Source organism: Leopardus geoffroyi, chromosome B3, assembly GCF_018350155.1.
Source record: "Leopardus geoffroyi isolate Oge1 chromosome B3, O.geoffroyi_Oge1_pat1.0, whole genome shotgun sequence".
Lineage (NCBI taxonomy): Eukaryota > Metazoa > Chordata > Mammalia > Carnivora > Felidae > Leopardus > Leopardus geoffroyi.
The window spans coordinates 117892143-117907714 of NC_059337.1; the positions used below are offsets into that span (position 1 = coordinate 117892143).

At 47.8% G+C, this 15572-nt stretch overlaps 1 protein-coding gene across 14 annotated transcripts in view; it reads left to right on the top strand.

The window, feature by feature from the left end:
- The window catches only part of RGS6 (regulator of G protein signaling 6), a 606196-nt gene that overhangs the window by 507763 nt on the left and 82861 nt on the right, over window positions 1–15572 (top strand). For 13 of the 14 annotated variants that reach the window (XM_045451433.1, XM_045451428.1, XM_045451431.1 and 10 more), the window contains 5 exons: window positions 2977–3053; window positions 5462–5543; window positions 7089–7163; window positions 8810–8908; window positions 10045–10106. In XM_045451433.1, coding sequence (XP_045307389.1) covers window positions 2977–3053; window positions 5462–5543; window positions 7089–7163; window positions 8810–8908; window positions 10045–10106 — 395 coding nt within the window. The remainder of the gene's footprint in view (window positions 1–2976; window positions 3054–5461; window positions 5544–7088; window positions 7164–8809; window positions 8909–10044; window positions 10107–15572) is intronic. The other variant, XM_045451436.1, reaches the window with a different exon arrangement.

A 15572-nucleotide genomic window follows, 5' to 3' on the forward strand; every position in this document is an offset into this window, starting at 1 on the left:
GGAAAGGGTATCCTCTCCCAGTTTTCCTCCCGCACCACCTTCCTTCACAAGATGTGACCCCTGCAAAACTCAGAGGCCCTGCCGCATGCGTACCCATTCCCATTTAACACAGCCAAGGCACAGAGAACTTGACGACTCAGATACTATTTTAAATAGCGCAAATTTATGGTTACAGGATCTCTCCCCCCAAACCAAACTTTATTGCGCGTCACAGAGAATCTGGGGAACTGCCCAGATTTTCACGTGCCCTCCAGAAGGCAAGGGAGTTCCTGAGCCATCAAGTGACTGAAGGGCTGGGGGGGGGGGGGGGTGGGGAGGAGCAGCAGTGGAGCAGTGAGGAGTCCTTCCCCCATAAACCAGCGTTAACAGGACTTCCAGAGTCTTCTTTCCAAATGTCCCTCTTGCACCGTCTCAGTCTCCCACAAGCGTGAGGCCCTCTGCATCAGACCTTGTCGCTCTTGGGTACCTGTGCACAAGCCAATGGGGAAACAGTACTGGAGAACACAGTTCAGGAGTTAACCCAGGGCCTCGGGACCTGGCCAAAGTGTGCTTATCAGTGAGAGCCATTAAACATAAACATGTTGTGGCGAGGGGGGGTGGTGCCTGGGTGGTTCAGTCGGTTAGGCATCCAACTCTTGATTTCAGCTCAGGTCATGATCTCACAGTTTGTGAGGTCGAACCCCACATTGGGCTCGGCACTGAATGTGGAGACTGTTTGGGATTCTCTCTCTGTCTCGCTCTCTCTCTCTCTCTCCCTCTCCCTCTCTCTCTCTCAAAAATAAACTTAAAAAAAAACATAAATAGATAGGAACATCATGATCTTCCCAAGCAAACCCGACAGTGGCTGTTCTGTGGATCTGAGCATCCTGTTCCTGTCCCCTCACGTGTCAGCTGTCACCCCTGTCTCAGAAGACCACTGGCCTATTTTTGGGCACCCACTGGGAGGCGCTACATCCCTTCCCTAACACAACCTACCGGAAAGACCCAGCCTGCAGAAACAGGGGGCCCCTCCGCCCTCTGTCTCTCTTCCCTGTATTTTCCATGTTTTAGAAAAAAAAGAAAATTGTCCATGTTTTCCATGTTTAGAAAAACAGAAACGAGACAGCATCAACTCCTGATATATTTCATCCAATTGTCTCGTCTCCTGCCATAGAATGTTCTACTTTGGTGTTTGTAAAGAATATGGCATTAAGATGTTCTTTCGGGTTGAATTTCTGCCTAAAAGTGGTTAGATATGTTTTTAAAGAATTTCTTTTCAAAATTCAGTAATTTTATTCATTTTTTTCTGATGGCATATTCTCTGTAAAACCCAAACTCAAACAGCAAAGAAAGGAGAGGAAAGAACCTGCAATCCTTCTCCCCTATCCTTTTTTCTGCACATGCATTTTTTCTTTAAAAAAAAAAATCTGAATCATACCCTGAACATTGTTCGGTAAGCTGTTTCTTTCCCCGATCATATACTGTAGTATGTTGAGAGTCTTTCTATATCAGTAATAGTATCCACGTTATTGTTTTTATTTTTATTTGTTTATTTTTGAAAGAGAGAGAGAGAGAGAGAGTGAGCAGTGGATGGGGTGAAGAGAGAGGGAGACACAGACGCTGAAGCAGGCTCCAGGCTCCAAGATGTCAGCACAGAGCCCGGCGCAGGGTTTGAACTCTTGAACCATGAGATCATGAACTGAGCCAAAGTCGGACACTTCACCGACCGAGCCACCCAGGCGCCCACGTTATTGTTTTTATTTTTTATTTAATTTTTAATTTTTTTAAGGTTTATTCATTCTTCAGAGACAGAAAGACAGAGCGTGAGCGGGGGAGGGGCAGAGAGAGAGGGAGACACAGAATCCGAAGCAGGCTCCAGGCTCGGAGCTGTCAGCACAGAGGCCGACACGGGGCCCGAACTCACAGACGGTGAGATCATGATCTGAGCTGAAGTCGGACGCTCAACCAACTGAGCCACCCAGGTGCCCCATTAATGGCTGCCTAGTATTCCATGGCATGACTGTGTCATAATTTATGTCACTGCTCCCTAATTGACGTTTAGGCATCACGGCCTTTGCTTCCTATGAACAGTGGAAAAATCAAAGGAACAGTTATTTTGAGGTACTTGTACACTGAGCCTTGGTAACAACTGAGTTTATGTGTGTTGATCTTCAACTGAAGGTCTTTTTATATTAATAATCCACTAATGAGGGTAATCAATTAGCGTTGGCATGAGCTCTATGAAAATACATAGCATAATGTGGGCTCTACCCTTGCATTCCATCAGAATTAGGTGGCTCATTAGGGGACCTGTCAAACACCCCCTCCTCACTGTCCTTTTGTGCCACCAGGTAAGCCTACAGACTTAGAGAAAAGGCTTCTCCCCTCTTCCTCTAAAGGCAACCCTAGATGCCTTTTCTTTCTTCCTGGTTTTGGCTTTTCCTTCACAAACATCACAAATATAGACACTCCCTTTTTTCTCACTTTTGACCCCAAACTCTCAAAGGCATGAGTGCCAGGTCATCAGGATTCTAATTTCTTGCCACCTTCCTGGACCCCTGTTTGCTGGAAGACAAGTCCTGAGAAATCCATTCTTGGTTCTCCTCATGCAGATGTCCAATAGGCTGCAAAGAGTCCCCTCGTCCCTTCCCCAAATGTGGCGTGAATAGCCACAAAGCCTTCTTCCTGTCTTCAGTGGCCTTGATGACAGGCGCTATGTGAGTTGTGTTCTTGTAAAACACACAAGAGAAGAGGAATCAGGTGAACCACAGAGACTTCAGATTTAATGGGTGTGTAAATGAATATTAATAGTCCTACTCTGTACAGCAGGGTCTGGTGCAAAATCACATTGGGTTCACATCCAGTGGATTTAAAGTGGGGGCTCTGCCACTCTGTTGGGAGTAACCAAAATAGATGACTGCTTTGTAATAAGCATAGGTGTCGATGTGCAAACTTACAAGGATTAATGCCTTCTCGTTGATTTTCATTTCTCATTAGGAAAACTTAGCAAGACTCCAGAGGGCCTTCGCAAGGAAGTGGGAATTCATCTTTATGCAAGCAGAAGCACAAGTGAAGTAGGTGAACTTGACAGAGACCCTGGGAAAGTGAAAAAAAAAAAAAAAAACTCTCTGGACTATGGAGGTGGTGTGAGATTGGTATTACCAAGGTGGGGCGTCCTTCCATGGCCGGCCAGCTGTGGTCGGACGCTATCATCTCACATGAGGGCAGCAGAGTAGAAATCAAGGTCAAGATGGATAAATTTCATCTTCGTCATCAATGGCACTCTGAAATAATTTCAAAAGTGTGTGTTCTGGCAAACAATGGGCTTGCTCCCCAGCGTAGAACTCTGGTTAGAAGATGTCCCTATTTCCTGAAGAGATTTCCAATTATCCTTCTGTGCTTAGGGGCTGAAAAACATCAGACCCACTTTTCCTGTAGGTCTGGAGACTTTGTCTTCAGAGGAAATCATGTTGGAGTTTTAGGGAGGCCAACCCCTCTCCCCTTTCCCCCAGGGGAGGGGTCCAGAACCAATCAAAAATAAGGCACAGAAGTCAGACATTGGAGTCCAACGTGTTAGGATTATTACTGATACAAGCCAGTTTATAGGGCATGACTTTGGATCTGTGACTACAGATCTTGACCCTGGAATTAAACTCACCCGTGCTGGGCAGAGCTAGATATCTGCAGAACCCCCCACCCCAGCTCAGAGTCGACCCCTATAAGTTCACTGTGTGCAGAGTGAACAGAGTGCCAGAACATAGGGCCCGGCAAGAACCGACCTGAGCTTTCTCAGTTTCTTCTTTCAGATCGGCCAGTAAAGTTAAGGCCCTCTTTCTCCCCCGGAGTACAAGAGATGAGAGACTAGCTGGAGTGTTTTCCCCACATGTTTCTCTCCCAGGGAGTAGAGTGGAAATCCCTTCCCCTCTAAGGAAACATGAGAAGTGGGCATTAAATGTCCCCCTGCCGACAAACATTCTTGTCAACCAGATCCTTTCAGTCCTGGGAAATGAACCTGCTCAGGTTGGGTTCTTTCTGGCCCTTTCCAGCAATGGTCTCTGATTTTGCAGGGAGTGTTAAGAGATGGAGGAGGGGGATGAGAAAGGGACCCTGAGCTAGGCCAAGGCAAGCACCTTCTCCCTGAGCAGCCCCCCGTGGGTCCTCAGAGGACCCCTTCCGCACTCCATGGGCACCGTTGCAGCCCCCTCACCTGGGCTGGTTCCCGGCTGTGCGGGTGAGCCTTGATCACAGGTGCGGTCGTAGTTGGAAATGACCCGACGTCTTTGAGTCTAGTGGCCGGCACGGTGCCATTGCTCTCGCCCTCCCTCTGCACTCTCTGGCTTTCCCCTCTTCCCATGAACTCACACGCCTGCAGAACACCCCGGTGCTGCCGGCAGCCTAGGAGGAGGTGGGCACCAGGCACCGGATGCTGAGCTGTGACTCTGCAGCCATGGTGGCCCCCGAGGAAAGCGCAAGTGGGAGGGTGGGAAGGAGGCAGAATTGAGCCTGTGGACCCAGAAGCCACTGGGAACCAAAGAGGAGCACTAATTTGTACTTTCAGGATCACACGGCATCGTGCGTTAAAAAAGGAGGGGAAATCGTCACTTTGTACATATATGGTATTTCTCGATTAGCTTTTCCGATTAACTCCCGACTACTTTATAGTTGTGGGCCATTGAAGTACCCAGTAATTATCACAAAAATCACAGGATGATTATGGTTTATTTCAGATCAGTCAACTAAAGTGTTCCCAAGAGAGCCAAGAACCAGAAGTTACACGACAATGAATCTGTTATTTTGTACTTAGAGAGGCACGATTAAGTAATACAGGCTTAAGAGAAAAAAAAAAAAAAAGAAAGAAAAAAGAAAAACCTCTTATCTGTGTTCTGATCAGAACATAAAGAACCCATCTTTGTCACCTGTGAGTTCCCTCTTGCAATGTGTGCCTCCCCTAGCTGAGGCCAGTGATATTTGTCTTCTGGATCTTGTCACATGCTAAGGCTATGACTCTGCTTTTAGAAAGCCAGATGGTCTCAGTGACTTTTAAAACACGTAATTGCAGCATTTTGAAGACACCTCTATTGACTCTGAATCTAAAGCAAACTTTCAAATTTGAGGATGGAACACCACAAGCCCATATCCTTTCCTATAATTTGAATATGCAGGCTCCACGGTGACAGGGGTGGGGGCAAGCCCACAGAAAATTCAGTTCCGAATAATCTAAGTCTTAATCACTCAAATGGACAGCCAGATTCTGGTTCTTTCCTTGGGTCTGCCATGCTCATTCCACCTCTCTGATGATTCGCAGTCTAGGCGAAAACAAGTCCTCTTCCCACGTGTGGGCTTCTTGAGGTTTCCTTGAGGGAACCGTCCGCCCCTGGTTGACAGCTGTGCAGAGAGCCGGGGTCACACAGGTGCCAAGAGCTCTGTGTTCACCAAGCTCCTAGAAACAGGAGCCTCTGATTTCTTTTCTTTGCTCTTTCAGGATAGATCGGAAAAAGGACAAGACAGAAAGGAAGATTTTGGATAGTCAAGAACGGGCCTTTTGGGATGTGCACAGGCCAGTGGTGAGAAAGCTCTGCTTGGTTCTCTACGTTTCTGGTTGGGTTTTGTTTCGTTTTGTTTTGTTTTGTTACTTTTCCCTCTTCCTTCGCTTGAAAGAAAAGACTATCTTTAGCCACCAGGTGTCTCATTCTTAAAACTAAAGGAAATTGCTAAACTTTGTGAAATTGGTTTTCCCATTCAGTCAGCATAACCTCGGTAGATTGTCTGGAATGTATCTCAGTTCCAGCTTTTAAAAAGTATTCATCCATGACAATATGAACTTGGAAAAGGGGCGCTGTGGGAAGTGCCCCTGGGGACCTCTGGACCCCGGAGGTTTACTGCTTACAAAATAAGCAGTTTCCATTTCTACTGTCATTCAACCCCAAAACTTGGAATAATCTCCAAATGCAGCCCATTCTCGGTATTCACGGTAATCACGTTCTATAAAGTTGCCAGGTCCGCTGAATTAGCGAATGCTGAGCCATTTTCCTGGGAGAAATACAGGGTTAGGTTCCTGTGATCCTCTGGTCACAGCATTTTCTTCAGGTGACCAATACGTAACCACGGCTCAATTCTGCTTCTGTTTAAAGACAGCTTATTCCATATATACCGTTGATTCGTTAATATCGAACTCATGGCCAACAGCGCTATAGCTCACGCCGGAAGGAAGCTTACCTGACACGCCTGTTGTCTCTCCCAGGCACCTCACGGCCTTGTCGCACGTAGGAACACTAGACAGCACTTCAGTCCCACGTTTGGGGGCCACTTAAAACAGCAAAATCACCAATGAAAAGCACAGACACATGGAAAAGGTGGTACCAAAGAGGCCTTGAAAAGGACATTTGTTTACAGTAGGAGATGAAACAAGAAGGCAGAGCGTCGGCTAATTCAGCCTCGCCGGGAACGTGCACACGTCTCACAGTTTTTGCCACTGTGCACAGGTCCACAAAGAATGACGAATGCACCACCAATACCGATTTGGGGGTTCAAAGTAAATGATAGCTCGTAGGTGCATTCACAAAGACAAGATCCGTGAAGAATGAGGTTCGATGCAGTTCTGATTTCCTGTTATTAAAACAAAGCTTGCATTTCCCTCATGAAAAGGAACCAGAGTGAGGATACCATGGCAGCCCTTCCTAAGAGAGCTGGTTAGAAGCAAAACCAAAATAATAATGATAATGATAATAATAATTCCCCATCGTGGTATTGGGTTGTTTTTAGATGGTTAGCTATGTGTAGCAACAAAGGCTGTGGCTGAAACTATCTGGCCCTTCTGAATAACCTGTTTACTCTTATAAACGGTACACTCTGTCCTTTCCATGTCATCCCTAGACAGCGTGAGGCAGGCTTGTATTATTTCACGTGAGAACTTGTGGAGGAACACGTATTAAAGATGAGACGTCTTTGTAAGAGAAACTGTAAGTGGCAAAATGGAGACAATCATGTATTATCTGTAATGGGAAAGACAAAGATTGGGTCTCACGGTGTCACTTGGGTCACATTGGAATGTGTGATTTTCACTGAGTAATTTATACGATTTTCTTTTTTCTTTTTTTTTTTTTTCTCAGCCAGGCTGTGTGAACACAACAGAAATGGATATCAGAAAATGCCGGCGTCTGAAGAACCCGCAAAAGGTTAAGAAGGTTCGCTAGTTTAGCTGAATTAAAAATTCTTGATGCAAATAGCCCTTCCATTTCTGGTACTGTTCAAGCAGTAATTTGCTATGTGTTAATTCTACCCCACTCTGTCCTGTGAAACCATTTCATTCATTCATTCTGCAAATATTTGTGGGGTGGCTGATACGTACCTGGCACCCTTCTTGCTGCTGTAATACAGTGACAAGTCCTCACAAAGCCCACGGCCCGCACACGCCAACAGGCAACAGTACCAGGAAGGCTGCATTAGGGAAATACAGGACGGTACAGGAGGGCCGGGAGGGGGGCCCCCCGGGCTGGGGGCTTCCGGAGGACTTCCAAAGCAGGCTCAGGTGCACTGAGGTCTGCAGGGTAAGTAGCAGTTGGCTCTGGGGAGGAAAAGAAACTAAAGGAACAAAAAGTATCAAAATCCCACCAGTGAAGGTGAGCTTAGTACTTTGAAAGGCTTTTATATGGCTAGATCACTCAAACTCGAAACACCATCTTGCTCAACTGTGAATGGGCCAATGATCGTTTGTGTTTCACGATCCTGGAAGGGGCAGTAGCCGTGGCCTACCCAGGGGTGACATACTCCGTCTGTGCCACGACGGCTATATCCCCATCTCCCAACGGCACCCAGGACCATATTGGAGGAGAACCTGTCTGTCCTCCAAAATATTAACTTCAAAAAGCTAGAGATGTGCCCCCGGACATTCCTATTTCTTTCCTATTTCCAATCCTTCCATTTTCATATACACACGCACGCACACACACACGCACACACACACACACCCCATGGCATATATATCAACTTCTTGAATCTACTTACATATTTTATTCTTTACTGAGATGATTATGCTATCTTGTATTGTATTATGATATTTTATAGTGTTACTCTTAAGACATCCTCATTTCATCTTTAAAGGCCCCCTAATTCTACTATTTCAGAATTTCGTGGAGCTCACCTCCACTCTATCTGAGCCCTTCTTGATTTTATAGATTTCAGCTATACGTTGCATACCCTTCTGGGTTTTGTTTCATTCCCAAAGCAAAGGTTGTTTTTCATCTGTCTCTAGCACAAGGAATGGCTTAATCAGCAGCCATAGCAACGTGGAGAAACTGAGGCCAGAAAGCTCTTTGGCTGCAAAGGAAGAAAAATCTGAAACTTTGCCACCTCAAATTTATACTGGATGAGCATGTCATGTGCATAACTTTCAATAGTGGTTCTTGAACTTTCTTATGCCTCAGAATCACTTGGGCCATTTGATAAAAGTGCAGATTCAGGAGCCCCACCCACAAAGACTCTGATTCAGTGGGTCTGGGGTGGGACTCAGTGTTCGTCTTCACCAAGAACTCCCAGATGATTCTTTGCAGACGGTCTATGGACCGTATTTGGAGAAACACTGATATTCAAGGAGACCGTTTCAGCTTAGTGAGAGGAAAGATTGTCTAATAGTGGTAGCCCAAAGATAGGACAAAGCTGCTTCAAGAGAAAGAGTTCCCCTCATGGTCGTCATTTAAGCAGAGGCTGACCACTTATTGCCAGGATGTCACAGAGGATATTGGAAACATCAAATGAGTGCTTGCACTGCCTGCCTTTAAGGCCCCCTGCAACTCTGTGGGTGCGTGATTCTATATTCTTCCTTCTTCTCTAGTCAGTGTATGGTGTGACTGAAGAGTCCCAGTCGCAAAGCCCCGTGCACATACCCAGTCAGCCAATCAGGAAAACTACAAAAGAGGACATCCGGAAACAGGTGAATGAATGGACTCCCACACTCCCAGGAGGAGACATGGCCAGTCTGAAAGCCCTTTGAATGCTCACCTCTGAAGGCTGAGTGAGCTTTGAGTCCCTGGCAACCACAGTGGAACCCAGCTGTGAATGACTTGAACCCCTGAGTGCTGAGTGTGAACAACCGTGGAAGCCTGAAAGGAAAAATTCTCCACCAGGTCCCCCCAGTAGTTATTAGAGAAGGGCAGAGTCCCCCCAGTAGTTATTAGAGAAGGGCATGAAGGAATTACCCCAATGCCTTGGGGGTGACTGCTCTGGTCAGGGTTCCCACAGAATGCTGTGGGGGCCACAGGGGGGGAGGGACTGGTGTCACAGAGTCCTTACAATTGTGATGCACTTGCAGAGTAAGCCAGCTAACAGCCACCGACTTTATTGCTGTGACGCAAAAGGCAAGCTTATAAAGCAAGAAAGCTCTGTTCCTGGGGCCACGTTAGCATTATGTGGTTGCATGTTGTCTCCCTTCATGATGGGAAGCTAACTGGTCAACCCAGGTCGGCAGACAATGGCTAATTACACGACTCCTTTCTAGGGTTCGCTGGTAAGGAAGGAACTTTAGGGTCTGCTCTCCACATTATGCTTTACCGACTTCTGGGGGCAATCCAAAGGCATGAACTGTTAGGTGCCGGCCCTTGACAAGTTTATGTTGGGGGGTCCAGGGGAGGAAACAGATGTATTGATGACTCTAGTCTAAAGTGCACCAAGCATGTGGGTGTGATGCGGGTGTGAAGGGTGTGCAGAGGGAAATCACCAGAAATTAGTCCAAGTGGATATTGACGGCTCCTGTAAGCGTTGCAAAGTTTTGCGGGGCGTATACGCCACCGCCTTTAAGTTTGCGATCGCCTTTGGAAGTCGAGACGTAGGCTACAACGTCTCAGGACAGCACAGGAGAATACTGACATAGGTAAATTGTAGACTGTGATTCCTGAGTGTGGTGGGAATTCCCAAAAGGGCACATGGTCATTGGAATACAAAGCTGAAGGGTTGGCCAAGGCTGGCCAGAGGAGGTGCTTGCATCTGGACGGAAATACAAGGCTGGGGTTCATGGGGTGAAGGGGAAAAAACTGAGTGTGGCCCTAACACCTCTGTTCTGTCTTTCCCCAGATAACATTTTTGAGTGCACAGATTGACAGACATTGCTTAAAAATGTCCAAAGTGGCTGAAAGGTATGTTTCCCCCTCCGTCATATTACTGCTTCCTTCTAATTCAACAAAGGAGACATGTTATGGGGGCGTGCCAAAAGGCAGACCGTAGTCATTTCTTAAACCGATGAGTGAGAAAACCACAGGCCTCGTGGAAGCACAGCTAAGATAGCAGACCTCCCTGGAGTGATGTCAAGAAATGTTCTGTTGCGAAAGCTTTTCAAGGGGTGGCCACGGGACCTTGTCAATCTGGGAACAATGTCCTTAAAAGCCACGCAACGCACTTTTGCCTTCAGACCCTTGATTAATTCAAGTGGAATTGCTCCCTTTTCGGCCATAACACGCCCAGATTCCCTTTATAGGGGGAAAGAAATTACGTATGCCCTTTGAGGTGCTGGCCGCGCAAACAGGAGGGGGCCCGGCCGTCAGGAGGCGTTCTGCCTCTACACACCATCAACCACAGAACTGCATCAAATCAACTGTAAAGAAAATATTTGGCACCTCCAGCCTGGCTTCCTCAGGAGCATTTGTGCTACAATCTGCACCGGTAGCTGGTTCCACCCCCACTCTGTTAACTCACGGGAGACTCCATTTTGTCAACTAAATGGGCTGTTTTTCGAAATCTCAGTGCCGAGGAGAGACCACCTGGGGAATCTGTCCTGGAATAAATCTGATCAGACAGTCCCAAACCGCACGTTTGTTCATCCATATGCTGCCGTTTAAGCGATGGCCAGCGTCTGAGGGATCAACGGCTTAAGCTGTGGGTCTTAGCATTTATTGGATATCAGAGTAAAGTAGGTCCTTTAAGCCCAGCTCACACAGGGGTCTGGCCGTGCGTCCAACCTGCTGGCCTTTCTCTGCTGGCCCCTGGGGTGGGCCTGCATCTTCTTTCCGGATAAATAGCAACAAATCGAGGCTAAGAAAATCCCACTCCCAAAACCAAAATCTGAATGAACACCCTGGATTTGGGCCCACATCTCCGATGGCCCCTCCTATCTATTCCGGGACTTCTTGGTAGTGTGGCTATTGACATTTGGGGCAGTCCTGTGCATTTTAGACTATTTAGCAGCATCCCTGACTTCTACCTACCAGATGCCAAAACCCACCTCACCATGGTGACAACAAAAATGTCTTCGGACATCACCAGATGTTCCCAGGGCAGGACCAGGGGAGGCAAAATCGCCCCCGTAAGCATCACTGAGATTCCTGTTTCCCCTAACGCAAGTGCTTCGGAAGGTGGCCGGTGGCTGGAACTCAGTTTACACTTAGACACCGATTGCTGTGGAGCCATATCTGCAGCTAACTCTGCGGGGCCACGGAGCCACCTCCCCCCTCCCCCCATCCCCCACTGTTGTGACGTGGGGCTTCCCACGTACCAGGCTCTAAAATTGCTTTTCAGGTCTCACTGTGGTTGCCTTTGTCCCAGAGAATGCCCGTGATGACCTTGACTCCATTGGTGCCATAGCCTGTCAGGGACTCCGAGCTTCTCTCTCTCTGTGAACGAGGGACAGGAATGGCTGTCCTTGTGTTCCGGGAGGATCAGTGCTAGTAATGCCTGGCCTTCGAAGGGCACGTGAGAGTTTGTGGTCCAGGGAGAACATGTGAGGGTGGGGGAAGGGGAGCATCTCTCCTTGGGTCAAGTTGCTCAGGTCAGTGGTCTTGAGCAGGACATTCCAGGTGGGGAGGAGTTAAGGGTGGGGTTTCCCAAACCCTAGATCTGGGGAATCAACCAGATTCAGTGGCTCCAGGTAAATCCACGGAGCCTGTATTTTGAATAATCTGCAAGTGGGCTGATCAGGTCTCCAAGGATTTGGGGAAGCCCTTACCCAGCACCCAGAATGATCTGAGAGCTCCCAGGACAAGGGGCACCCAGCTGTGTCTGATCTCTGGGGATATGGGGAAAGAGCCAGAACCGGTCAGCCTGAGGGAAGCCCGCTGACTCCTGGCAGGTGTGCTGGGGCCTGAGGCCAGGGCAGGAGACAGTCCAGGTGGCCCGGGGAACCTGGCAGGAACTCTTGTTTGTTTGTTTGCAGCCCATCAGGAAGCACCCCACCTAGCAGCATCTCATTATGCCAGAGAGGCTGCTCCCCTGGCCCCAGAGAGATGATTCCCACCAGCCCCTCCCCACTCCCGGCTTGAAGCTTCAGGAGTCTCCGCCCAGCAGAGACTGGATTTGATTCCCAGCAGCAATAACTGGCAACTTCTCAATGTGACACAAGGGTTTTTCATTAGAACCGCAAGGAAACTCCCAGATAGAGTGGAGGAGGGAGAGGAGACGGGTGTTAGCAGGAGATAAAGCAGCCTGGAGCCTTGGCCTGTCAGAGGCTCTGCGGGGGTGGGGACAGGGAGGTGGTGCTGGCAGCTGGCCTTGGGCACGACTGCTCTGCTTACTGAAGGTGAAAGCTGAGCTGTGTCAGGTGGGCGCACACGTCCCCGGTCCCTCGGGGGTCTGGTTCCCCGGGCCCTGCGGCAGATGATGGGTGTAATTAGTCAGAAGCCGTCAGGCAGAGGACCCGTCCCCCTGAGAACAGGCCCACGCCATTTTTCACCCGGGTCCCTGAGAGCTGATGGTGGGGAGAGGCCTAAGGGCTGGGGATGGTGAAGGCCCAGTTCTAAAAAAATCAAGAGGGGCGCTTGGATGGCTCAGTTGGTTAAGCATCCGACTCTTGATTTGGGCTCAGGTCGTGATCTCAGGACCGTGAGATCAAGCCCCAAGTCGGGCTCCTCAGTGAGCATGGAGCCTGCCTGGGACTCTCTTTCTCCCTTTCTCTCTGCCCGATACCCCCACCTCATGTACAAGCATGTGCTGTCTCTCTCTATATGTATAAATAAATAAACTTAAAAAAATAATAATAATAAGGGCCCCTGGGTGGCTCAATAGGTTAAGCGTCCGACTTCGGCTCGGATCACGATCTCACAGTTCGTGGGTTCAAGACCCACGTCAGGCTCTGTGCTGACGGCTCAGACCCTGGAGCCTGCTTCGGATTCTGTGTGTGTGTCTCTCTCTGCCCCTCCCCTGCTTGCTCTCTCTCTCTCTCTCTCTCTCTCTCTCTCTCTCTCTCAAAAATAAATAAAACATTAAAAGAAAGGACACTATATTTCAGTGAACTTTCCTGGATGACTTCTATACTGTGGTTTAAAACCACCAGTGATCAAGGTCTTATGACGTGCCACAAAGTGCTCCCCTTTTTCTAAACAGCCCCAGTCCATTACATCCTTTGAGTCACTGTTGGTTTGTTTTCTTGTGTCCGGTCAACAATCTGTAGCAGACCAGGTGTTTCAGTCAGATATCGCTGAGGAACAAACCTACCTCAAAACCTAGTGGCTTCAGACAACAGGCATTTACTACTGCTCACGTGTTCATGCGCCAGCTGGCCCTGTTGGGCTCATGCTTGTGTCTGTGTGTGGCCGTGGACCGGGTAGGCAGCTCTGTGACCTTGGCTGGGCTCTCAGATGTTCGGCTTCAGCTGGTTTAGGATGACCTAGGCTGGGACAACCGGGCTCTCCTTCATGGCTTCTCTCACCCTCCAGCTACTTTGACCTTGTTCACATGGGAATAGCAGGGTTCCGAGAGAGAGAGCTGAAGCAAGCGAAGCCTCTTGAGGCTTGGAACTGGCACTCTGTCACTTCTGCTGTATTTTCCTGGCTACCACATGTCACAAGCCCAGCCCAAATTCAAGGGCTGGAGAAATAAGACTCTTTTTAAATTGATCTACCATACCAGGAAACCAAATGACCAAGCTCCTTAGCCTTGATTCTAAAGCAGGAGTAAAGAGTCTTTTCTGAGAGATGGGCTCTCCCGAATTCAGGCGATGAGCCTTGAGGAACAGGGTTCGTGTCATTGTAGACTCTGCTCAGAGCCCCTTTTGGTCACATATCTCACCTATGATCCCTCAATGGTTGAAGGTGCCAAGTAAATGAGGTCTTACTGTCCTTTGCCAGAATCCTCAAGGGAGCCCCTATTTTATTCACCCAAGCCTTATGGCCGGCACTTGACAAACCGATTTGGGAATGCAAAACTCCATACATTTTAACTCCAAGTTGTCTGTGTTTCTTAGGGTTTCCCCCAGAGACGTCCCCTCACTCACAGTGGCACTGAGCTTGGCCAGGCACTGCAGGAACCACACCACCCTGCCCCACACAGAGAGATCGACTTGTCTCGTCTTGTATCTGCTTGTGTGCTTGGCTGTCCTTGCCCTATCCCTGGGAGCCGTTTGTGCAGCACAGCTGACTGCTGGATTGATTTTCTACCATCATCTTGCTTGCCCATCTCGGGACCGTGGCTGCTCTCTGAAATTGGATGCTGGTTCCTTCTCTGCCTCCCGACCCTCCATGATCATGAAATGTAATTAATGAAATGAGATAAGACAGCAAGGGGCTGGCCGAGGGGTTTTAAAAACCTGCTAGGGTGATAGAAGTCCATGAACTTAATGTCTAATGACTGTTTCAGGGAAGGAAAAAAGGGACCAAAGAGGTCATTACAACTTTGCTTTTGTGTGATTCCAGACACCCTGCAAATCCTTGCTTTTCCTTTCTCCCAGCTCACCTTAGGTGACAGGGAAAAAAAAAGATTAGAGGCAACGTGATCACCAGGGCGAGATCTGGAAAATAGGAATGATGGTCACTGTCCCATAATGCTTTCCACTCCGTGCCTTCTTGTCCCAGAGCTGCTGGCCATCCCTCACTGCCTATCTCCCTGGACTTGGTGGATCCGTCTTCTCTCCTACCTGCTCTGTGAACCACACTCCATATCTGTGCATCATTCTGAGAATCCCTTCCAGGCACCCCTCAACCCATTACAGATGGCATCTCTTCTTCCTCCAACTCACCTGTCTTATCTTTTTTGTTATATTCTATACAATATAGGGCAAAATTATGTCTTTATTTTTTTGTTAAGGGAGAAAGGATGAATTCTAAAACTTTTCTCTCAGATTTTTTTTTAAGTGGTTGGACTAAAAGTTTTCTAAATTTGCTTTTGTTATTTCTCTCCTCTCTAGGTTTATCAAAAGGAGAACCTCATTAGCAATCTATATTAATAACAGCTGTATACACACACACACACACACACCCATATATATATATATATATATATATATATATATACACAGTTGACCCCTTGAACAACAGGAGTTTGACCTCCTTATACAAGAATTTTTTTCAATAAATGTAGTACAGTACTGTCAATGTATTTTCTCTTCCTTATGATTTTCTTAGTAACGTTTTCTTTTCTGGGGCACCTGGGTGGCTCAGTCAGTTGAGTGTCCAACCCTTGATTTCAGCTCAGGTCATGATCTCACAGTTCGTGGGATCGAGCCCCACATCAGGCTCTGCATTGATGGTGCAGAGCCTACTTGAGATTCTCTCTCTTCCTCTCTCTCTCTCTGCTCCTCCCCTTTCTCTCTCTCTCTCTCTCTCTCTCTTAAAATAAATATATTTTTTTAAATAACATTTTCTTTTCTCTAGCTTACTTTATTTAAGAATACAGTACAT